Below are 25305 nucleotides of genomic sequence, written 5' to 3'. Positions count from 1 at the left end.
TAATACATAGTCCAACACATGGTTTTTGAAGCAAATGAAAGAGAAGAAAATGAGAGGTCATTGGGGAATCATACAGCGAATGGTATACTTCCTACAAATGGGCGTATGGCTTTCACTAAGGTTTTTTTTTTTTTTTTTTTTTAAAGATCTTATTTATTTATTTGACAGAGAGAGACACAACGAGAGGGAACACAAGCAAGGGAAGTGGGAGAGGGAGAAGCAGGCTTTCTGCTGAGCATGGAGCCTGATGTGGGGCTCGATCCTAGGACCCTGGGATCATGACCTGAGCTGAAGGCAGACGATTAACAACTGAGCCACCCAGGTGCCCCTCACTATTTTAAATGAAATATTTATTTCCAACAGTCAGAATTGTGTTCGGGCTTCCTTGGGCATTGTCGAATTTCTGTCACCGGAGGCATTTCCGTCCAGGTTTGACAAGCACCGAGCAGGAGGGTTGCAGAGGGAATTCAAATATCAAAAGGGAGAAGGGCCAAAGCTCTCTGATTTAAGCGCGGGTCTCTTCAAAATCTCTGGGTCACAGTGGCAAGCAGGCAACAGCTGTTTAAAAAATGATTGCGGTGAATTCAGCGTGAAGCTTCTGCACCAGCCTTTGGGCCATTATGATTATTCCCTGAGCCTGTGCCGCCTGAGGAGAAGGCAAAGCAGCCAAACAATAACCACCGTCATCCAGGAGGACACACGGTGGGCCAGACGGTCCCTGTGTGCTGTGTCTCCATGTGTCTGTGTATTTCATTTTACAGATGAGGACACTGAGGCCGGAGCGGTTAAGCGCTTTGTCCAGGGCAGCTCAAGCAAGGAGAGGTACAGTGCATCTCCCAATGTATGACTCTGCCCCTAAACCCACATTTCCCCACTAGGGCTGGAGAGTGTAACTTTCGAGAGGCGTCCTGCCCACGTCACCCTCCGATGACCTTCTTACCTCCACTTGCCCCATGGATGCCTACGAGTCTACTCTCATAGTTCGACTCATTTAGTTTATGGCTTTGATCCTGGTTAATAATAACCAGGCATCCGGGAAGGGAAGCTATCCATCCGTCCGTCTTAGTCCGGCCAAACGAGGTGCTCTCATTCATTTCGACAGCCAGCATTTATGGACTGCATCCCGTCTATCGAGTCCGCACCAAGGGTCGGTGCCACAAAACTGAACGAGGCTTGGTCTTTATGGTGAAGATTCTCGAAGTCGGATAGAGAAGGCCGTGCAATAAACAGCTGATCAGGAAACTGTGGTAAACGAATAATAGGGACTCTTAGGTGAGTGCAGCAGGGAAGCAGTTGGCTTAGTTGGAGGTGCTTTCCTGAGAACAGATTCACTAGGTAGGGTGTAGGTCCCCCCCAAAGAAGGAGCAGCGGTGGGGGCAGGAAGAGCAGGCTCCGCGAAGACAGAGCTGTGTCTTCCTCATCACTGGGAACTTCACGCAGCACTTTGTCCTATCAACTTGGTATTACATATTTTGCTAAGCAGAATTTATTTAATTCATAGACCCTCTTCTTTTGTGATCGCCGCTCTGTTTAATAGGTAGTACCTCTTTGGTGTTCTGGAAGGATAAGCTAGCCCAGCTGACATGGAAAGGTGGAGGTTGGAGAGCTTTTTGGGGCACCACCCTCTCTGAGAGGTGTGAATCATTACGACCGTCACATATTCCTTCTGTTTCGTGCATTTCATCTTCCGGTCCCAGGGTCGCCCTTGTGTACCTGCGGATGTGTTCATTTAGCCCAAGGCAGGAGCCACGACAGCCCTTCCTGCCCGAGCACGTCGGAGGCCTTTGGAAGCTGCGCAGGCAACCGCAACTTCAGCCCGAATCATTTTTTTTTTTTTTTCACTCAGGGACCAGCTGCCAAGACGCCTGAGTAAGAGCCGGGAGGGGAGGGGAGGGGAGGGGAGGGCGGCGGCCGCCAGGCTGGGAGTGGTCACCGCGCGCGGGTGCGGCTCCAGGTGAGCGAGCCTCGCCTCTGCCCCACAGAGGGTTGCTCCTGCAAGGTCCCTCCACGGCCTCACTTTCCTTTTCCCGTGCCGGGCATTTTCCAGGATAGCTGGGACTCCAGGTAAGCAAAGCGCGGTGGCAGGGCGGGTGATGCCTCTTTTCAGGAAGATTCTTACAACGAAATCATGATTTGAGCTGCTGCGAGGTGGGGAAGGAAGTTGGCAGAAGGGTTATTGTCAAGGACGGGCTGTGAGGGCCGCTGCTGCCGGCCCACCCTGACAGGGGCAGCCCTTTGCCTTGGGAACTCGAAGTGGGAAGCAGGAATGCCGTGCAGGGAGCGAAATCACTCAGTGGGACGAGGAGGAGCGCGTATGAAGAGCCAACAGGGCTTGGAGGTTTGGGTGGTGGTGGTGGGGGGGGTGGCCGTGCGACAGTGATTTCTGGAGGGGACCGTCTTTCTGAGGACCTTTTCAGCCCTATCTGGAAATTTGAAATGAATTTTGCAATGCTGGTTTTCAGAAAGGGCGTGGTGCTGAGAACCTGGAGGGACTTGGAAGGTGTTTGAGCGTCCGGCTCCCCTTCCCGGCTGGGGGAGAGTCTGATTTTGGAACCGCTCTGCTTTTTGGGGCTTCTAAGCCCCCAGCCGGCGTTCGCTTACTAACCATGCCCTCTTCCAGGCAGGGAGCATCCTCTCTCCCTGTTTCTGGGTTTCGGGACACTTGAAACAAGTTACATATTTCCCATGTGTGCTCTTGGGCAACCTTTCAAATAGGCCGGGTCACAGTCTCTTCCTCACCGACACTGCGGTTTTTATGACGTCACTGAAGTGTATCCTGGTACGGATCAATTTAACAGGCCAGGCTGTTCTGATGGCTTGTTCTCAGAGGAGGTACGGACTCGCAGAGCTGAGGGGTTACCTCCATCCCGGCTTGGCCCTTCCCGTTGTGGATGAGGAGTGGAGGGTCACCGAGGGGAAGTGGGTCCCCAGCCACACAGCTTATCTGTGCCGAGATGAAGGAGAATCCCGGCCTTCCAACTCACAGCTTGTGGCCACGATGCCCCAAGTACTCTGACCGACCTGCTCACCCCTGCGTCACCAAAGAGGTCTTGAACAGAATCAGGCGGGTCTCAAACCTCAGTCCCCACCAGTCTGTGCAAGTGTTTGATGGGTTCCCGGATGGGCGGAGAGGCGGAGGCCCGCCTGAAGCAAGGATTCTCCATGTGACTCAGTGGGTTTATTTCTTTGCTTCCCAACGCCATGAATTCTGCTACCTCAGTCCCTCTGCTGGACTTTGAAGTTATGCAGTCTGAGCAATTTCGGTCATTCTGGTGCGGCAAGCCCGGTTCTAGTTTGCTGTCGGGCAGCTCAGTGGTCAAGATCAGGCTCTACACGGAGTATCTGAGTATAGAGAGGCTCCCCCGCCATTGGTGATTAAGCAATTGACCTCATTACTAATAGCTGCGCTGTTCTGTCCTGCTAACCAAGCACTTTGCACACACATCTACTCATTTCATAACTTCCCTTAATCTTCACAAGTTTCCCCCGCACAGAAGCTGCAGGATCTCGGATTTTCTTCATCTGGCTCTGACTTTTTCTTCTCGTGAGTGCAGACAGCAGAGACGGTGTTTTCAGGCATCCCATGGTTGTTATTACAACAAGGCAAGCTTCCTCAAGACATTGCCTAGGGATGGCCTAGACTAAATATCGATTTTTTTTTTTTAACCACATTTTTCTTCATCTGTAAACTGAGACTGGCTAGGCTAAGTGATATCCACAATAACGTGACACAGTGAAAAATAGTTTTTAAGGAATGAACAAAAACATGCACAGTTGTGTGTGTGTATGTGTGTGTGCGCACACATGTGTGTAGAAGAATGGATCTATACATAGGGTGAACTTATCTTGTTCAAATACAACATGTTTGAGAGTGAAAGGGGCACTCTTGCTAATGTCAGGACAACACAGAGAAGCCAGGACTGTCCCAGGCAAAGTGGGACATATGGTCAACCTACCCACATGGTTTTTATCTCATCCAATAGTCTACATTTCATTTTTCATCTACAGATGAAAAGCTCGAGGACCATTGACTTAGATGCATTAAAAACTGTAGGAATCTTTATGCAGGGGCCAGTGACCGGTAGTAGGTCTAGAGAAGCAAGCACACTGACCCGCGCACCTTCCAGTGTGTGTGTCTCTCATTTGGGACCCCCTGCAGTCTCTGAATTGGGTCCGTTCTCTCTGGCACATGTTTTTGCTTGGCTAACTCCTACTTCTCCCTCAGGACTTGCTTTCGTGTGACTTACTTGGATGGAGCTGTCTCTGAAGTGACCTCACTAAAATTTTACTGTAAGCAGACTCTCTCCCCTGAGGTCTCCCACAGTAACTGGTGCCCCCATCCAAATGCTGGTCACCCCACCACACGCGTCGTGCCACGCGACGGCTCCACAGAGGCAGGAACCGTGCGTGTTCCCTCGTGACTTCCCAATGTCCAGCCCAGTGCCTGACACACAGGAGGTCCCCCGGTAACACTTACTAAATGAAAGCGATGTCGGACTCGTAGGTTGCAATGCAAAGATCAGGAAGAGAACAAGAGTTTCTTGAAAAATGGGAAGAAAAATTTTGTGTGGATTAAAAAAAAAAAAAACCTGTGCAAAGTCTCTCAGTGTCTCTGAAGGGGTAATTGAGGACATGTAAGATTTTTGGAACTCTGAAGACTTCCGAGAGAACGCATGCCAGCGAAGACACAAGTACCAAGAGGGAAGGTGATGGGGTGTGGTGGGGAGAACGCGGCTGGCAGCAGGTGGAAAGGAAGGTCTGGTTTTGCCACTCTCACTCCCCGTGTGGGTGGCCTGGGACAATCGCTTCATCTCCGCCCGCCTTACTTTCTTCATCTGTAACGTGAGGGAGAGGAGCCAGACTAGATCCATTCCAAGATCTTGTCCTACTCGAAAGATCTCTGATTTTAGGATGCAATGCAAACAACAAGCCACTTTGCAATAAATTCTGACAACTTTCTGTTTGCTGCATTTGCATTTCTTACTTAACTTTCTATCTCACTTTTCTCTGGTTAACATAAAAGTGCCTCTTAAACATTTAAGCTACGAAGAGATGTAGTGTTTTCTCTGTTAGAGCTGTTAGGAAATTCTCCTTATTTGTTACAATTGTCAGAAGGTTTTCATGAAAATGAAAGAAGTTCTCTAGTAACAAAGTGAAAAGTAAAACCAAAAATGTTGTAGCAATTTAGCGCTGTGCACATAGGTCATTAGACATGTACATTGATTATGTAGGACCTGCTAATCTGTACTCTTTTCTAATTTCTACTCTTGCATGCGTAATTTTCATACAATTCCTTACCCAAAACGGTCTGTGTAGGACCTGATGGGTGTCCCCGGGCGCATGTTGCTAACGTTGCTGAGATTTGTTTGCATGCTTAATCTTGCAGCACAGGGAAGTGGTAATGGACTGTGGCCAAAGTCATCCGTTGGAACTACCTTAGCCCAGATCGGCCTTAAGTGTTTTAGGTCAGTTGGTTCTCATCACCAAGCCGGGGATCAGATTTGCCAGGCAATGTCTGATTGATGACTCCTTGGTGACTGTTTGCAGCTACAGCAATTTCCACGCGCAGTCATTTTCTGCTTCCCTTGTCAAGCATCAAACAATGTCATTTTCTCTGGGACCTCAGATATTAAAGGGCTGCATGATCCTCCCCAACTCGAAGGAGACTTTTCTGGGAAAGGAGCTTGTCAGCACACAGATAAGAAGGCACACCTCAAGCACTAGGACTCTTGAGGCAGAGGAACAGACTCTTGAAAGGGAGGGTCTCCCTGTTGGGAAAGCCTTAGCTGATAGATGTGGACTGATTCATGTTTTCCAACAGAGGCCTGACTCTGAGGTTTGAATTGCAACACAGTGTCAATTATATTGTGTAATCAACTGTACTAAAAACCACTGTGATCTCGTACTCGCATAGAACCGTTTAGACTAAATTTATCTTCAAATGCTATAAAGCATGAAGAAAGAGTGCTTCACTTGAACAAAAGGAACATTTCCTTACCCTTCATTCCACGTCCAGGGGTTTGAGTCAAAATTCTCTTAGCAGATCACTCCAAGGGCTGATACACAAGAAGGAAAACCAACTTGAAAAGTAAAGTTTGTTATTCATTGTGCAAAGTTATTCAAATATTTCTTCTGCGAGGGTAGGAAATACATCTGGGAAGGACTACTGATGTTTGTTCCAGTGGAGCTGGTGTATTTTCATATTGGTAATAATGTGATTAGGCCTCAAGTTGTAAAAGCTTTGAGAAGTTCCCAGGGACCTGGGTTGAGGCTTTTCTCTTTGATGAAGTGATAGCTCATTTAGGCTTCTCTCTCTCTCTCTCTCTTTTTTTTTTTTTAAGATTTTAATTTATTTATTTGACAGACAGAGATCACAAGTAGGCAGAGAGGCAGGCAGAGAGAGAGGAGGAAGCAAGCTCCCCACTGAGCAGAGAGCCCGATGCGGGACTCGATCCCAGGACCCCGAGATCATGACCTGAGCCAAAGGCAGAGGCTTTAACCCACTGAGCAACCCAGGCACCCCGAGGCTTCTCTCTTTGATGGAAAAGTAATTCAGGTTGAATGTTGGCTGTAGATGAAGTCAGCACCAACAATGTTAAATTTCCTGCCGTTGAAACCTTTTGTGCGGTTTCTTCTAATTTCCCTGCAGTGGTCCTACTCATCAAAACCCCCCATACGTGTCTGTTTATGTCTCATTGCCTTTTGCACACCTGATGCTTGGCTGCTTTGCCTGGGAGTGGGCTGTCAACCCGCTCAGACCCACTCCTGAGGAGAGAAGGGAAGGTCGTGGGCCCCAAAGAAATATAAGATTGAAGGTGACCTTGTAGTAGGTTTTCAGTGAGAACACTGATGTAAGCTCACTTAGCTGTTCTTATCAGGGACATAAAATGAAGGAAGAAGATGACCAGCGAGCATGAACAGGTCAACAAAACTTTTTTTTTTTTTTGCTAATGAATTTGCTTTTACAGACTGTGAGATATATATTATAATCTTTTTGAATCCATCCTACACACAAGCCACATGTCCCACAAAAGGCAGGATTCTGTAGACCAGGGACTCATTCCTTGATCTTCTTATCACGTCTTTGAATTTTTAATTTCTGTGCAGGCGTAAGGTATACTGTTGAGATCCTATTCATGTATTGACTCTCTAATAGCTCTTTGGGTCCTTCTGGAAGGAAGCCCTCTGTCCTGAGTGCTGATACTTTGTCTGATGCTGGAGAGTATGTCCTCCTAGAGGTCCTTCAATGTCATGTTCACTCTTTGTGTCTCTGTGTGGGACTACACAGTACCTGATGGCTTTGGGGGAATACTTCAAACCTTGGCCTGTGCACCAGCCAGTCATGGGTAGTAATATCGTTCTGTGGCCCATAGACACACTCTATCCTGGTCTCAGGCTGAGCCTGAGGAGTCCATGATGCTCTGCTCCGTTCTAGGAAGGGTTATGGTCCAACTGCCTGAGTTACCCAGGTGGCTTTTGGCTTGATCGTTAACTACTGGATTGGACAGATAGTGGACCTTTCAACAGAACATTTCTCAAACTTTTAAATTTCAAGACCCTTCTACACTCTTAAAAATTACTGAGGATCCAGGGAGCCTGGGTGGCTCAGCTGGTTAAGCATCTACCTTTGGCTCAGGTCATGATCCCAGAGTCCTTGGATCGAGCCCCATGTTGGGCTCCCTGCTCAGTGGAGAGCTTGCTTCTCCCTCTCCCTCTGCCTGCCACTCTGCCTACTTGTGTTTTCTTTATTTCTCTGTCAAATAAATAAATAAAATCTTTAAAAAAGAAATTACTGAGGATCCCAAAGAGCTGTTTTTCTTTTCTTTTTCTGATGTCAGATATGTCTATCCATACTTCCCAAATTAGAAATTAAAACTGGAGAAATTTTGAAGCATTTACTAATTTATTAAAATGACTATAATAGAGCCATGACATATTAATTTGAATAACATATTTTTATGAAAAAACAACTGTTTTCTAAAGGAAAAAAATTGCAGGAAGATGAGTAACATTGTTATTTCTTTTCTTTAAATCTCTGTAATATTTGGTTTGAGAGAAGACACACCAAACAGCCTCTGGAAAACTCTGCTGCCTATTTGTGAGAGATTGAAAATGAAAAAGATGATGTCTAAAAGTTATTATGAAATTAAAATAATGTTTTAATCTCTATGCCCAACAAAGGGCTCGAACTCATGACCCAGGGATCAAGAGTCGCATGCTCTGCTGACTGAGCCAGCCAGGAGCCCCTGAAAATGGACCCACTGAAAGGGTCTTAGGGGCTGCCAGGGGTCTCTGGACACCACTTAGAGAACATGCATCAGGATAAGAGTCCTCAGACAAGGGTAGTAATATCGTTCTGTGGCCCATAGACACACTCTATCTTGTTCTCTCTACTTCCCCAGGCGCTATGTTTTTAGCTGAACCCACCTTCTCTCTTTTCTTTAACCCTCTGTGACTTGTTGCAGTGCTCACATGTCACAGGAAGCCCCACATTTACTTCTTTGTCTCCATATCTGCCCCAAAGAGTTGCAGACTCAGAGAAGGAGGGACTCAGTTGGTACATCTAATACTGCGTGTGGGGTCTTCCACATTGTAGGTATATACTCACGACAAAAACAGTTAACTGCTGTGTTTGTTCAATATTGCTATGTGCCAGCTGCCCTCCTAAGGCATTACTGGCTCTATTAGTCTCCCGGGGCTGCTGTAACAAAGACCCTCAGAATTGCATGGCTTAAAGCAATAGAAATGTATTCTCCCACAATTCTGGAGACCAGATGCCCGAAATCAAGGTGTTGGCAGGACTCTGCTCTCCCTGCAGGCTGTAGGGGAGAATCTGTCCCATGCTTTCCTCTTGGCTTCTGATGTTTCCCGTGATCCTTCTGGTGCTCCTAGAAGCATCACTTCGCTCTCCTCCTCGCTGTCGTGGCCTGCTCCCGGTGTGTCCTCACACCATCTTCCCTTTGCACATGTCTGTCTCTGTATCTTTTCTCCTGTTCTTACAAGGACCTCATTCATATTGGATTAGGGACACCCTAATGACCTTAACGTAATTGAATCTGCAAAGATCATATTTCCAAATAAGATCTCATTCACAGGTACCCAGGAGTGGGACTTCAACATATCTTTTTGGGGGGATACAATTTAACCCATAACATTTACTAAATGTTAAATTGAACCTTGCAGAACTGCTGTGATTGGACTGTTTTTCATCTTCAAAAATGTTAATTCTATATGGTTTCACCTACGTCTTAACTGAAACAAAATTGGTCAATAAAACCAACTGATTTTGATCAGTGTTGTCAACTGTCAGCTGAAATCCCCTCATCCTCGTCCTTTGCTCCAGGCCCACAATGGATGCTCTCCGACTGGCAAATTCAGCCTTTGCGGTTGACCTGTTCAAACAACTGTGTGAAAAGGAGCCAGCAGGCAACGTCCTCTTCTCTCCAATCTGTCTCTCCACCTCTCTGTCCCTTGCTCAAGTAGGCGCCAAAGGGGACACGGCAGATGAAATTGGACAGGTAAGCTCCATACCTTGTTTCTGTTTCGAGTGCCAACAGGCTTATTAGAACACATAGGCAGTGCCTTGGGAGAAATGAATGGGGGCCCTTGGAGAAAATTGCTTGGGATTGAGAGTTGTGCCTTTTCTAGCACCCTCTTAATCAGTCTTTCTATGTGGAAGTTCATTAATCTGTCCTGCAGTCCACATTTACAAGTACCATGCTGTGATGGAGGACAGGGGACCTGCAAGGCGATCACCATCTTTATACTAATGGGTGGCCTTTGGCAAGTCTACCTGTTACATTATAAGGATCAATCAAGATGGTGTTTGTTAAATGTGCTCCTGCACATACCCCCTGTTTTATGCACAAAATTTATTGACAGCATCGTGCTTTAAGATGCAGGCTCAACTGCATTCTACTCTATAATATATTGTCCCCTATAATATAGTGATATAGTAATATATCCATACTATCCATCCTAATAGATATATATATAGTAATATATCCATACTCTATAATACAGTAATATATCCCTGTTAAATAAATACATCTGCACTTATGTTGGTACAGAAATAACATTTAAAATTTTCTACCTTCAAGCAACAGGGGTGAATAAGAAGACGGATTGTTCTTTCTTATGTTTCAGAATATCCCATTCGAGAAGAATGGACTAAAATGATGTTACCCCCTCCCCCATATATGTATATAGTTTTATGCAGATGCGAATTGTGTGTGTGTGTGTGTGTGTGTTTATTTTTAGAGTTTCTTTTTTGGCTATGGTTGACCGTCTAGCTTTGTAAAATTCTTAGATCTTCAAATGAGGTGATCTTCCAGATTGTTATGTTTAGGTACTCATTTACCTTTATTTCAGTTTATCATTATTTTTAATTATGATATAGTTGACATATAACACATTAGTTTTAGGTGTACAAGATAATGATTTGATATCTGTGTATATTGTGAAATGATCACCACACTAAATCGAGTTAACATCTGTCACCTTACATTGTTACACATTTTTTTCTTGTGTGAGAACTTTGGAGACCCACTGTCTTAGCAACTTTTACATGTACAATATAGTATTATTAGTCACTGTCACCCTGTTGTACATTAAATTTGCATGAATTGTTTATTTTATGCCTGGAAATTTTTTCCCCTTTACCCATCTCCCCCTCTTAGATCGTAGGTAGATGTGCTTCTACTTCCATTCCAATATGATTTTTATGTTGATCATTTTAGGTTCAACAGAATCTTTTTTTTCCCATCAACTCACAAGCATTAAAAAAAGAAACATCTTCTTATATCCATAAATCCCCAGGAAGTACACCCAAATAATAATTTGGGTCAGGATGAAGAATTTACACTCAAAACTGACTGGGGCTTGAAAAAGAAACTTCAGTTGTGGGCAGAACACCGGTCTCTTCTCATTCATCTTTCATTCCTGACTCCCCCAACCTCTCCATCCCCACCCAATTCTCCTTCTTCCTTCTCATCTCCCACTAGAGAAGGGAGAGCAAAGATGACTTCCCGGTAGTGGGTCTGTTCCCAATATTATTAATAAAGCTCTTTTCAGTACCTACAATTGTTTTCCTGGTAGCGCTTACCTGGGTTCTTTAACTTTCTGGTCTTTTTAGCTGCCATTAGGCATGAGAGCAATGCACTGCCTTGGACCAGCCAATGTGACCCTGCTGTACCAAGGTTTTTGGGTCATCAGACATTGTGCCTATTTAGTGACATTACCTGAAGTATGGCAGTCGGGGCAGTTGCTCTGACTTAGGAGTCAGGAGAGGATTGCCTTATGCTGACATCACATTTTGGGGCACCAAGAAGCAGAGGAGCTGCTGGGCTATTGGTTGGAACAAAAGAAGAGTTAGGAACAAAATGGAAGAAATCAAGCCTTCCAGAAGATAACATCCTAGTTTTAAGTGACTTTGAATATTAGTATAAGAATAATTTTACCATTTTTGAAACCATACGAAGTTTTGTTGTTTTACATGCAAGGTCCGTAATAGTTATACCAACTCAAAAAAGTAGGTGTTCTCAGTCCCTTTTACAGAGGGGAACGTGAAGCTTGGAAGAGCTCGGCAAGATGGCATTTCTAGTGGGTACAGGCTGGGATCCAAGGCAGGGCTGTGTGACTGTAGCTCACTGAGGGCAGGCGACCGTGGATGGTGGCTGCCTTCTATCAGCGATGCCTCAGCACATTTGGTTAGAGCAACTGAAGGGGCTAGAAAGACCCTGCCTGGAGACACATCTATCCCCAAATCTGATACCTGTCCAATGATTGTCTCTCTTGGTACTCCTCTCTCTCTTCTTGTGTCTCAGTTGGACAGGCATTATAACGCAGCTTTACTCCTTCCCGAGTTCAGAAAGCCTTCTGTATGAGCATTAGAGACATCCTTTTGAAGAATGGGCAAAATTTCCCCAAAGTTGAATAAAGAGAAGACTTTAATGGCAGTGTTTCTCAACTGGGGACAGTTCCACGCCCCCTCCCATCCCAGGGATATTTGGCGATGCCTGGAGACATTTTTGGTTGTCACAAATGGAGGAAGGAGTGCTAGGGTCACCAAGTCAGCCAGGGATGCTGCCTAACATTCTACAGTACCCGGGACAGCACCCCAACAAGAATCATCCAGCCTCAAATGTCAATAATATTCAGGTTGAAAAGCTTTCCTTTATGGGGGCAAATGAGCAGGGAGGTACTGACACGCCCCACCCCCAGGTGGTGGATCATTGTCCTGTACCCACTGCAGTAGGAAGAGGCAATATTTCATGGGTAATGGATTTTTTTTCTTTTCACAGGTCCTTCATTTTGAAAATATCAAAGATGTACCCTTTGGATTTCAAACAGTAACATCGGATGTGAACAAACTTAGTTCCTTTTACTCTCTGAAACTAATCAAACGGCTCTACGTAGACAAATCTCTGAACCCCTCTACCGTAAGTGGGTTAAAGCAAGGAACACGATTTAGCTTTTTACCAGGAATGACATTTTCACGTGGTTAGACCCACAACTTTGTTGTCCGTGAAATTCACTTCTAGGATGCTCATTTGTGATTTCAGCCTTATCAGAAATAAATCGGTTCTAGTGGAGAATGTGGGGGTGGGTCTCCCAATATGATGGGAAGCCGCCCAACGTGGACAACTTCACACAAGGCAGAGTGACGGAGATAGACGTTTACTGAAGACACCGCAAGGGAGTGGGAAGGACAGCAAGAGAGAGTCTGTTCTCCCCGAGGCAGTGGTGGGGGGCTCTAGTTAAGGGGTGGGTGAGGGAGTATGGAACGTATGGAGTTTTCCTGTTGTGGTACCTGAGTCTGGGTGTAAGCAGACCATGGGTCAGCTAGGGCTTGTGGATATTTTGAAGGGGGTCGCTTAATGGGACTGCTTGTATTCAGCCAAGGAGCAGGGGGTCCTGTGGGCTCCTCTACTTTCTCAGGTTTCCATTGCTCAAGTTGATTGCCTAAAAGCAGCCTCTACAGAGAAGCTGCAAATTGTGGAAATCACTTCTAGCTAGAATCGCCTTGCAGTCACAACACAGCTCAAAATGCAGAGAAGCTTGCGGGTTTCCCTTTCTCCTCTCAAACACACCTAAATCTCACCTTTCCTCCTAGCTTCCTCACTGAGAGGAATAGAGAATGGGGTATTAACTCTCTAGTAAGTGTATCTCCATAGATGCAAGACAGCTCATGAGTTAAACCTTTTTCTCCTCGAATAGCAGGGTGTCTGGCCTGGATCAACATTTTAAGTTCTCCTCCTCATTTGTTCATTCACACAATGTTCTCTTGACGTCTCTCAAAATCAATAAGAAAAATAGCAACTGTATGAATCAGTCACAAATTGGTTTTGTTTGCTTTCCTAGGCTGGTCATGTGGGCATCTATCCAAGGTAGGCCTACGGGTTTAATTTCAGCTGTTTCTTGAAGGACTCATATAAAGTACACTGTAGTATCTTTACCCTTGACCCCATAGTGTGTCATCATATTTCGTAGAATCTGTGTTTGAAACACATAACCAGCATCCTGGACTACGACATAGAATTTCTTTCTCTAGTCGCAGAGAGTTGATTCCGTTTGTGTTTGCATGGTCAGAATTTCAAGCTTTCCACATCTAGAAGGTAGACTAAAAGGTTAAATATTGTACCGTAGTTTTACTACTTTCTGCATACTGCTTGTTTTTCTAGTCTATTTTTTTTAGTTTTTTTAATTTCTTTTTTTTTTAGTTTTTTAATGTCTTTTTTCTTTTTTAATTTTTTTTTTTTTAAATTTCATCTGATGAGTGACAGAGATAGTGACAGAGATAGTGAGAGAAGAAGAAGAGGAAGAAGCAGGCTCCCCGCAGAGCAGAGAGCTTGATGTAGGACTCCATCCCAGGACCCTGAGCATGACCTGAGCTGAAGCAGACGCTTAACTGACTGAGCCACCCAGGTGCCCCCTGGTCAAGATCTTTTGAGAATATGAGTCACTAGATGTTATTGTGACTTTATTTGTTTTATGTGAAGACATATATACATAGCATTCTTTTCTGCCAGCAATCACCTAGGACATTAAAAAAAATATATATCCTAAGATGGGAGTTGGGATCTGAGTATGGAAAAATTTAAAAAGCTCCCTAGGTGGTCCTGAAGGAGCTGCTCAATACATTTTGCAGCTAGCTGTGAGGAGCAGGGAGGTCCTTTATCTTGCTGGGGCTCAGGGTTCTTAGGTGGTGCCAGCTCTCTCTGTCAATGTTAACACTCAGTCCTAAGGTTGCGTTGCCTAAGAAGCAAAATGGCTAAGGCTAAACAGCTGCTCTCAAGAACTTCACGGAGCCCCCTGTGCTCAGGACATTGAATCAGATACATCTCATTTGGTTGAATTTCCATTCCACATTTTGAGTCATTTCAACCAAACTTGGAATTGAAAGAATTTTAAAGCCTATTTCTTTATTTAAAAATTTATTTATATATTTATTTTTAGAAAAAGAGAGAGAGAGAGAGAAGGGGGTGGAGCAGAGAGAAAGGGATAAGCAGATGCTGTGCTAAGTGTGGAGTCCTACCTGGGGCTTGAGCTAATGCCCCTGAGATCATGACCTGAGCAGAAAAGAAGAGTAAGGTGTTTAAGGGATCCAGTCACTCAGGCACCCTGAAAGACTTTTTTTTTTTAAAAGACTGCTTTCCATTCCTCCTACTGGGTGTGTAACATTTGCAAATTTACTGGTAATAGAATCAACAAATGTGGTAGGAGGTCCCCCACCCCTCCAATCAGAATGACCTGAGTGTTTGTTAAAAGTGCACATTCCTGGCCTCAGATCACTGGAATCAAGATCAATAGGGTTGGGATTTGGGGTTTTGCAGTTTTAGCAGACATGCTGTGGACTCCCTGCTGTGTTTTCCCTAGAGTCTGTATTGATTTTAGTGAGGATAGGAGTTTTCTGTTCACAGAAAACTTCTTCTATTCTTTTTTTCTTTTTTAAATATAAATTGAGGTTAGATTCCTTTTGGAGTATTTTATATTGTTATTTAAATTTTTAAGAAGTTTTTATTTATTCATTTAGAGAGAGAGAGAGCACAAGTACGCAAAGCAGTAGGTAGAGGGACAAAGAGAAGAAGGCTCCTCACTTAGCAGGAGCCTGGTGCTGTGCTTGATTCCAGGACTCTGGGATCATGACCTGAGCTGAAGGCAGCCATCCAGGTGCCCCCATTTTTTTCTATTCTAAAAGATATATATCTCTTAGAATAGAAGAAAAAATATCTCAGGTGTGAGATACACACACACACACATATAGATATAGATATGCATATATGTATATATACATATATATATATCACATTTTAATGTTTCTAAATTGGAATTCATATTGCAATTGTTGCATACATTAGTATAGTGTTCCTTTTTTCCCCCAAAGCTGCTATTTCATTGACAGAAGTTTTTAATAATTGATATTGCCTTATAATTAAAGAAGTGACATACTTCATGCAAAGAACATTCATTGATTCCCACATGAAGTTTCCATTTGTACAGTGTTTCAGATTTTGAAAGGGTATTCACCAATCTGGACACTTACCAATCCATTAGTTAGAATCATGGGAGGAGGCAATGGTTTGGCTGTGGACTTTAGGAACTTTGTGATTTTATAAACTGGATGTTTTTCAGGAGTTCATCAGCTCTACGAAGAGACCCTATGCAAAGGAAATGGAAACTGTTGACTTCAAAGAAAAATTGGAAGAAACAAAAGGTCAGATCAACGAGTCAATCAAGGATCTCACAGATGGCAAGTATCTTTTCCTTACCTGGACCCTATCTTCGACCCTATCTTCTCATGAACTTTCTGCTAAGCATCAACTGGAACATCTGGAAGCTTCCTCAGATGTTTTCAGTAGACGGGCTAAACTTTTGTTTTTCCAGCCCATTCAAACATGTGGTTGGATTCCCGGGCATGTCCTACATCATCTTACGCTCGGCAGGAATTCCTGGTGCTTCCATTCTCACCCACCTGGCTGGGCTCCCCAGCGCGCTTCTAACAGAGAGTGGCTTCGCGGAAGTCACTGGCCGCTTTCTCAATCTGGAAACGAAACCTCAGTTTACTGATCTGCAAAATGGGGCCTAAGTTACCTGATTAATTTTTACATGGTGGCTGTGAAGATCAAGTTTGATCTCTAGGGTAACAAACAATCTATGATCACCAAGATAATCTATGGCAGTCATAGGTGTGCGCACACACAAATGTATTCATATGTATGTATCTGTCATTGAAATGATGTTTCTTTGCCTTCATATGTAAAGAAAAAAACTGGCATAAGTAACACCAGGTTAAGCACAGTTTAAAGATCTATAAGCAAAACCAGTTGCTGTTTAAACTGCTGTGTAGCAGTTTTGCTTCCAGAATTGTCTGATGATTGTATTTTCTCTATAAGGGCCTTTGAAAAAAGTCCATAAACTTAAGATTTTACTGGAGAAGTGAAAAGTCTCTGAATTTAGAGTCAGAAGCTCGAGATTTAAGTTGGAACGACCACCCACCAGCTCCCCTCCTTGTCTGGTCTTCCAGCTCCTTCCTTAACATGATTAGCAGTCAACCCGTCATGTAACATTAGCAAGACTGGTTACGTGAGCTCAGTGCAAAATGCAAATGCAGGGCCCTTTATTAAAAACTGTATTAAGGCCTTTAATGTGGTGACAGAGGAAACCAGGACAGGGCCCTGCACGTGCATGTCACAGGTCTGCAAAGTGGGCCCTGAGCAGCGGCGGGAAGATCCCGGGGATTTGGTAAATGAAAATCCCTTGGGAAAAACGTCAGTACTCTTCACACATGAGGACTTCGTTCTATGATGGCATTATCCCGAGGGAGCTCTTGTGGCTGCTGCGATTGAATCCTGCGATAATGACCCCACTGCCCTCTGGGGAGGGTGAGCCGGGCTAGGGGGTGAAGAGCACAGCCCGGCCCTGCGCAGATGCACTTTCCAGCCCGGTGAGCCTCCGGGGCTGCTCAGCCTCCCCGAGCCCCAGTTTCCTGAAATATAAAACGGGGACAATGATCTTGGCCTTCCAGGATCCCTGTGAGGTAACGCATGTGAAAAGGTTCAAATTACACTCGTGGCTTTTCATTTCGGAGCGCAGGCTGTGGAGTCCAAAAGACTCAGCTCTGAATCCCGACTCTGACCTTGCTCCTGTGTCATCTTGGGCCAGTGACTTAAGCACCACATCTCAGCATCCTCATCTGTAAAATGGGGATAAATACTCAGCGAGCGGATACACGTGTGGATATCAGATATGGTTTGGAAGAACGACAGGTGCAATCTGGGCTTTCCTATCGTTGCTTGCAGGCCGCTTTGAGAACATCTTGGCTGACAGCAGTGTCAGTGACCAGACCAAAATGCTTGTGGTTAATGCTGCCTACTTCGTTGGGAAGTGGATGAAGAAATTTCCTGAATCCGAAACCAAAGAATGCCCATTCAGAATCAACAAGGTATGGGAGAGGGGGGCAGCACGTCGGAGGTTCCCAACTATAGATCTGAAAAATTATAGCAACAGACGGGACCATAGGGATTCACTCCAGTGAGGGCAACTGAGGCCCAGGACGCAGTGTGCTTTTCCTGAGACAGGAAGGAAGGTGGGAGACAGAGACCCGTAATCCAGAGCCTCTCACACTTCTCCAGAATAGTTAGATGGTTTTGCTGGTGGTTGGTTCTCCTCCCTTGGAAGGGCTGGCAGACGGGCCCCAAGTTATATGTAAGCAAACCCAAGACAGTCTGCTGATGGTGGGTTTCCTAGTGGCCGCAGGGCCAGCCCAGACCCAACCCACGCCTGGTAATGGTCAGTGAAGGCACTGTGGACTTTGGAGCTGAGCATGCAGATGTGTAGTGTTTGCATCTCACAAAGTGTGAATGGGCGGAAGGGAGGAGGGATGTGTGCTACTCCTTTACTTGATTTACGTGATTCAGTCATAAAGCTGAGGAGAGCGAAGTGATGCTTCTAGGAACACCAGAAGGATCACGGGAAACATCAGAAGCCAAGAGAAGAGCGTGGGACAGATTCTCCCCTACAGGCTGCAGGGAGAGCAGGGTCCTGTCAACACTTTGATTTCAGTCATAAAGCTGGGTCATGGCAGATCCTGGAGACTCAATAAGGATTTGAAACGTTATTGATCTTGCTATATTTCCTCTGAGCAAGCAGTAAAAACACTGCTCAAGGCTATGTGGGGATACGTCCTCCTTTTGAATGCACACTTTCTTTTGTTTCCTTTGCTTTGCTTTTGTAGCCACTGAACTTTTCCAGTGATGTTACCGAACTTTCCCCCCTGGTTCTATAGTGTTTCCTTTAAGGGGAGACTAAGTTGATGAAGTTACCTTGTTTGGTATAGCGCCTATTCAGACAAGGTGAACACACGCGTGCACACACACACATTTCCTGGAATGGTCTTTATTTAGTCCTGTGTTCAGAAGGTATGTCTCTCAATTTATGTTTCAGAAATGGGGTCATTGTATCCATGTTCGGTGCTGATAAGTGAAATCGATGGGTTTTGGTCATCACAACTCTATGCAAATTCACATGACTAGCAGTCTAACTCGATGGAGATTTTTAGACAAATCTGTATCTTCTTTAAGAGAAGTAAATGGAAGAACCAGCAGCTTAGTTCAAAAGTAGTATGTTTTTCTATCATAGTTATGTTTCTGGTTGTATGCAGGATCGAAGTCTTTAGTGACCTGTCAACCAAATATTTAGTGAGCAGCTACCTTGTGCTGGGATATACCAAGATAGTAAGACAGGGTTTCTGCTTTGACTGTGGTCCAGCTGGTGTGTGGTGGTGGGGAGTGGAAAGACGGTCACATAAATAAATATTCTAACCATGTGACAAGTACTGAAATAGAGGTGTTATAAAAAGTAAAATACGGTCTAGCTCTGCTTGAGAGAGGTGTCTGGGGAAATTCAGTTTACAGTTTGAAGATCCCAGATAAAGGTTTTACTGCAGTATTATTCCTGATAGGAAGTTTATAATCTCCCCTAAAAGAGATGCAGTTAATAGGCCAATATCCCATGGGAGGTGTAGATTGAAATAAGAAGTCACACTAAATTTCTATCAGTCTCTTACTCTTGAGTATGAACTAATTTTTCTTCAGAAAATCAGTGTCTTTGTAATAGAGGCACAAAGTCAAATGTTAACGGAGATAGAGAAAAGGAAGGGCTTGAAGAAAAAAGCCTGGGCACTGAGGCCGTTTTTTGAGGATTGTGGAACGCATTGGAGCTAGAAGCGACTTCGAGATGGTTCTGTTCCTTAATATTCCCATTTTAAAAATTACTAAATATTTGTAGTATACAGAAAATTATAGAAAATAATAAAGCAAGCACTGACATACCCAACAACCAACTTTGTAAATCTTTATATTTTGCCTTATTTCAGATATTTTAAAAGAAAAAAATAAAGCAACAGATGCACTGTCCCACACAGGCCCACCCTCTCCTGTGTCTTTCTCTCTTCCTCCCCAGAGGTGATGACTTTGCAGAAATGTCTGATTCCCTCATTCCACAGACAGGAAACTGAGGACCAGAGGAGTTTAGTGACTTGTGCAAGATCTCAGCATCTATTTGTGTCACATATGGGCTAAAACCCAGGGTTCTTAACTCTACCCCAGACTCTTCATTGCTCAGATGAGAGTAGGTTGGCCATACAGGAAGAGCTTGAAAAACCTGAAGGAGAACAGAAGACGAAACAAATGGGATGTTTGTCCTGCTCTATGCTGAGTGTTCTCTAGTACAGGTTTTAGCAGGAAGAGCTGCATAAGGAGATACGTGGTTTGCACTAGAACTTTCTATCAAGTCAGATCCACCAGGAATGGTTCAAAGAGCTTGTACTTATGAGCATCTATAAAGACTGAGTTAAATTCTCCCTGTTTTCAGTCCTACTGTCTTATTTTTCCTGTTTAATATAAGCAAGTACAGTATTCTGTCTAGTTCCTGAATAGATTGGAATTATGAGGCACGTGAATAACCTTTCAAGGGAAGTCATTAACTCTTCAGAGGCTAGTCTGTGATGGTTTGGGTCCAGAAGGGAGTTGAGCCATAATGGTCTGACACTATAACAAGAACAAACGTCGTGTGTGTGTGTGTGTGTATGTGTGTGTGCGTGTGTGTATTTATGCTTGTGTAAGTCGAAAAGCAACGGGTCCAAATTTCTCCTCTTACAGACAGACACCAAACCTGTGCCGATGATGAGCATGGAGGCCACGTTCTGTATGGGCAACGTTGACGGTATCAACTGTAAGGTCATAGAGCTTCCCTTTCAAAATAAACACCTCAGCATGCTCATTCTGCTCCCCAAGGACGTGGAGGATGAGTCCACAGGCCTGGAGAAGGTGAGGAGGAGGAGGGAGGTCGGGGTTCAGCACGACGGCGCCCCCTGCTGTGCATTGGAGACATGTGGCCCGCACTGTGTGTGGCTTGCCAACGGTGTCAGGGTCCTTTCCCGGCCTTTGTCTGGAAAAAGCCAACATTTACCTGGCAATTGGGAAGGACCCAGGGCCTGTGAGGTCCCACATGCCCCTTCTCACTGGTTTCTTCCAACAGGCCCATCTGTGCATTGGAAATGATCACGGTGCTCTTGTTGGCTGGGGAAACTGAGGCACAGTCGGGTCGGTGACTGGTCTGTGGTCACATAGATCGTCAGTGGTGTCTTGAATTAGAATCTGAGCCCAGGAAGTTGGAATCTGTGTTCTCAATCTAGCCTCGAGCATCTATTGTTAGCATTTCCCATTAGCATGGTACCTTTGTTACCATCCACGAGCCCGTTATTAGCACATTTGTCCTAGGGTCTGTGGCTTGCTTTAGGGCTCGCTCTTCATGTGGTACATTCTGTGGGTTTTGAAAAGCTCTTCTTTTTTTAAAAACATTTTTTAAAGATTTTTATTTATTTATTTGACAGACAGAGATCACAAGTAGGCAGAGAAGCAGGCAGAGAGAGAGGAAGGGAAACAGGCTCCCCACTGAGCAGAAAGCCCAACTCGGGGCTTGATCCCAGGACTCTGGGATCATGACCCAAGCCAAAGGCAGAGGCTTTAATCCATTGATCCACCTGGGCACCCCTTGAAAAGCTCTTCTAATGCACTCGCCTATATGAGATTTTGTTAGGCTTTATTCTTTCTGTAGGTTATTAGAGGCCCGAGGTTTAAACAGAGGTTCATCTGCTGGTGAATGGTGCTTTTGCTTCCCCTCTGTTCCGGCAGCCCCATCCAGCACCCCCTCCCCAGCCACCTCTTCCCCCCTTGGTCCTCCCTTCCCAGCTTCCCTAGCTCCCTTCCAACTGGGCCTTGGCCCTTGGCCGGGGAGGACAGCCTCTTTGAGGCACCCAGAGGTCACTGCTTCATTTCCAGCCATGCGTCAGTTACTCCCTGACTTTCCTGGGGATAATCTAGGTCTAAGCCAGTCTCCCTCCCACCTGCGGCTTTCACGATGGTTACACTTTCTCCATCACTGCCTTGATTGCTCTTTTACTCACTGCTCTCTTTTTCTTTCTCACTCAATTCACGCATTGGTCTCTTTTCTCCTGCGGTCATTGCACTTTCTCTTACGGGAAATACCCTCATCCCAGCCTTTTTCTGATGACAGTACAGAATGGATGAAACTGATCTCTTGGGTCTCAGGGAAATGCAGAATGCATGTAGTGTTGGTCTCCTACGGCTGCCATAACAAAGTACCATGAACCCAGTGGTTTAAACAGCAGGAATTTATTCTCTTAACAGTTCCAGAGGCTAGAAATCTGAGTACTAGGTCTTGATTCCTGCTGCGGGCTAAGAGGCAGACTCTGTTCTATGCCTCTCCCCTAGCTTCTGGAGATGGGCTGGCGATCTTTGGCCTTTTTTTTTTTAGCTTGGAGATGCGTCGCTTCAATTTTTGCCTCTGTGTTTTCACATGGCTTTCTCTGTGTGTGTGTGCGCATCTGTGTCTAAAATTTTCCTTTTTATAAAGACACTGGTCTTATTAGGTTAGGGCCCACCCTAAGACCTCATCTGAATGACCTACAAGTCATTCTGTTCCCACATAAGGTTGCATTTTAAGGCACTGTGAGTTAGGACTTCAACGTACGAATTTATTTTTGGGGGGGGGGATACGATTTGACCCATAACACATACATAATGGAAGAGAAAAGAGCTTTTTTTCCTCTGAGTAGTCTTTTTGAGTTATGGATGAATTTTATTCCCTCTCTTCATTCCCACAAATCAAGGGGTCAGGAATTTTTGGCTCAAAAATTCTAGTTACTTATGGTAATCTTTTGATCAAAGTAATTTGTCATAAGTGAAACAGTAGTCATAGAAAACATAATTATTGTAGATTAACAAGAGAATCCAAGGGGGACCCTCCCCCACTAAAGACAAAACAAACAAACTTGTGTCCGGTTTATGACCTTGCTGTGCCACTGATTCTTAATGGGGTTTCAGGTGAGTAACTACAGTGCAGTGGTGGTGGGGGGAAGCATGATAATATCAGTCAAGTACTGTCATTCTCTCTTGTGCGTGCCTTTCTCCTCTAGCCAGTGGGGTGGTGAGCAGGGCAAGGAGTAATCTAAGATTTGCTCAGTGAAGAATTTTATGACTAAACCATTTTATACATCGTTGCCTCTCTCTCATTTCTAAAACCACCAACTGAAATGGATACATTCATCACCACGGGTCTTCAAGAATGACCACAGACAGTTCAAGTTCTCATTTTAGAAAGAGTAACTTTAGGTTTAATTTGCGTTACAAATTTTGATGCTACGCCAAGTACATGAATATTCTGGATTTCCTGGTAGAAAAGTTAAAGTAAGCATTCGAGAAAGAGTATGTGTAAAAACCCTTCTTTTATATTTATTTCACTCTTATTTATGCCACATTATCATCCATGCATTTGTTTCTTCTCTACAGCTTCCGGGAAATGCCCTCAGACATTTCAGTGCAAAGGGACCATTGTGGGAGGGTTGGGGAGTGGCCGGGTGCTTCTCTGGAAGGGAAACTTCCAAACCACACACCCAAACTGCAGGACTGATTGACTCCATGTTTGGTGGAGTATTTGCACTGCTTTCAAACTGGGCTTGCAACGGCACTTTTTGTTTTCAATCAAACAGGATCACTTACAACTGGGAATAAAAAAAAAAAAATAATTTCCTCTCCTTCGGGTCCTTCAGGTTGAACAACAGCTCAACTCAGAGACGCTCTTGCAGTGGACCAATCCCAGCACCATGGCCAACGCCAAAGTCAAACTCTCCATTCCAAAATTTAAGGTGGAAAAGCTTGTTGATCCCAAAGCTAGTCTTGAAAACCTAGGGCTGAAAAATATCTTTAATGAGAATACATCTGATTTCTCTGGAATGTCAGAGACCAAGGGAGTGGCCCTCTCCAATGTTATTCACAGAGTGTGCTTAGAGATCACGGAAGATGGCGGGGATTCCATAGAGGTGCCTGGATCGCGAATCCTGCAACACAAGGATGAGTTCAATGCCGACCACCCATTTATTTACATCATCAGGCACAACAAAACGCGAAACATCATTTTCTTTGGCAAGTTCTGTTCTCCTTAAGTGGCAGCGCCCAAGTTAAGTCCCACCTGGCTTTTCTGTAAACTCTGTATCCAAAGAATCACTTTCTAAATACAATAAATTGTTAATATTGCTGGGTCAGGAAGCAGCTGGTACTTGACGTGTGTGGCCCTCACACTTAATAAGCCCTTCTTTTCCAATCCTTTCTTTTATTCTCCCCACCCCCCAACCCCGCCATAAACCATAATGCTTTTAATGGAAAGGAGTTACCTTAGAGAAAAAAATATGTATTCATTATTTGCCAAATTATCTAAGGTCATGGGGAGGATTGCAGTCTTCCACAACGAAAATTCCTGTAAGAAGAATCTGGAGGACTTTAGAGCTTTGGCTTCTTTCACTGGGATACAGAATGTTCCAGACATTCTCACTTCCCTGAAAGACTAAAGAAAACGGTACACGAGATCCACAAAACTTTCCTGGCTCCAGCGGAACTTGGGCACATGTGCAGGCTGCTGTCCGTCCCTAGCTCCTTTTGCTTAAACTGTGGTCCCAATGTTTTCTCCCAACTCCTTGACTTTTTGGGATTTAAGAAAGCTAACATGTTGCACATAGTATATGTAATGGAAGGAACTCCATCGATGGAGATCGGGACAGCCCCCTATAAATCAACACTTTCATATTTCTGCCACAAAACACAGAACGCTCACACAGAGTGGATCAAGACTCCGAGGAACCTACAAATGTCAGGTTTTGCTGCCAAACGAGTGTGCCACCCCCTTATGAAATAGCTTTTTGTTTTCAGAATTTTTGGAAGTCTTGGAAGTGTGGCGAGGGCATGGTAGACCCATGGGAAGTGCAGCACCTCGAGGGAGGTTTGATTTTATTAAAAATCCGCTTTTGCTTTCGGCAGAACACGCACGTGGTCACTTGGCTAGGGGTCGGCGGCTGGTGGGCAGGGAGTGCTGAGAGCCTCAACAAGGCTCTGGGTGTCTGATGGCCAGGGACTTCAAACATGCGGGGATTTTTAAGGTAGCCGATAAAAGAGTCTTTTGAGTGTTGAAGGAACTTGTCTCTTTGTCCAACGTGCTAGTGGGAAAGGGGAAAGGAGCTAATGCCCTTGGAGAGAAAACAGCAATTGGAATGTTCTTCCGCCTTGACATGTGTGTTTCCAGACTACGAGTTTAGTTACGGTACACAGCTAGTTAGTAACTTAGGTTAACAGTAATCTGTGAGGTTGGTCTGTTACGTCACCGATGCTGCAAGTACACGGGTTAATTTGCTACCAAAAGAGCACATTTGCTGAAGATTTCATGACATTCCTTCACCCATCTCTTGTCTGGCATTCATTGTAAATAGATTCAACTTCCTTCTTGTTCTGAAGGTTCGATATTGAATGTCTTTTATGCCACTGACAATAAATATTATTGAACTACATGTCTTATTCCCTTATTCCTGTTCTTGTTCCCTTGTCTTCCTTTCTTCCTGCCCACCAGGCTTGCTTCCTCCCGCATTCCCTTTCATCCTGGGGAGAAAGGACCTGAGGGTGTGTGTGGGTGCTGGGATCCCTTTCTGTTACGTGTAACTCTGCAATGAAACGAGAAGCCCGCCAGGAGGACATGGAGCTTTTCTCCAGCAGAAAAGTTCAGGCCCAGCCTCAAAATCTCGTTCTATTAAGTAAGCTGTATATGCTCAAAATATTTGTAAGTACATTTTTCTCAATGTACATTTGTTTTAAGACAGTTACGGTATCCCTGAACCTAATATCAACAGAGCCCTCATCCTGTCCCTGTGCTGTGTTCCAATGGAATGTGTCCCCAGCTGCA

The 25305-nt window shown here is 44.7% G+C and overlaps 1 protein-coding gene across 1 annotated transcript; it reads left to right on the top strand.

Annotated features, from left to right (window-relative positions):
* The first annotated feature begins 1968 nt into the window (after positions 1-1968).
* Positions 1969-24916, top strand: SERPINB5 (serpin family B member 5). The gene is made up of 7 exons (XM_044242851.1): positions 1969-2064; positions 9344-9518; positions 12303-12440; positions 15634-15751; positions 17301-17443; positions 20160-20327; positions 23132-24916. The coding sequence occupies exons 2-7, from the start codon at positions 9351-9353 to the stop codon at positions 23522-23524; spliced, it is 1128 nt and encodes a 375-aa protein (XP_044098786.1). The 5' UTR covers positions 1969-2064; positions 9344-9350; the 3' UTR covers positions 23525-24916.
* Positions 24917-25305: the final 389 nt, after the last annotated feature.

Source organism: Neovison vison, chromosome 3 (genome assembly GCF_020171115.1).
Source record: "Neovison vison isolate M4711 chromosome 3, ASM_NN_V1, whole genome shotgun sequence".
NCBI classification, from domain to species: Eukaryota; Metazoa; Chordata; class Mammalia; order Carnivora; family Mustelidae; genus Neogale; species Neogale vison.
Note: the sequence above shows the minus strand (reverse complement) of the source record. Positions and strands in the feature narration are given on the sequence as shown.

Excerpts from the sequence above, each read along its gene's own strand:
- SERPINB5 (XM_044242851.1), top strand. The coding sequence starts at position 9,351 with ATGGATGCTCTCCGACTGGCAAATTCAGCCTTTGCGGTTGACCTGTTC. Across the intron at positions 17,444-20,159 it reads GCCCATTCAGAATCAACAAG|ACAGACACCAAACCTGTGCC; the intron begins GTATGGGAGAGG and ends CTCCTCTTACAG. Across the intron at positions 20,328-23,131 it reads AGTCCACAGGCCTGGAGAAG|GTTGAACAACAGCTCAACTC; the intron begins GTGAGGAGGAGG and ends CGGGTCCTTCAG.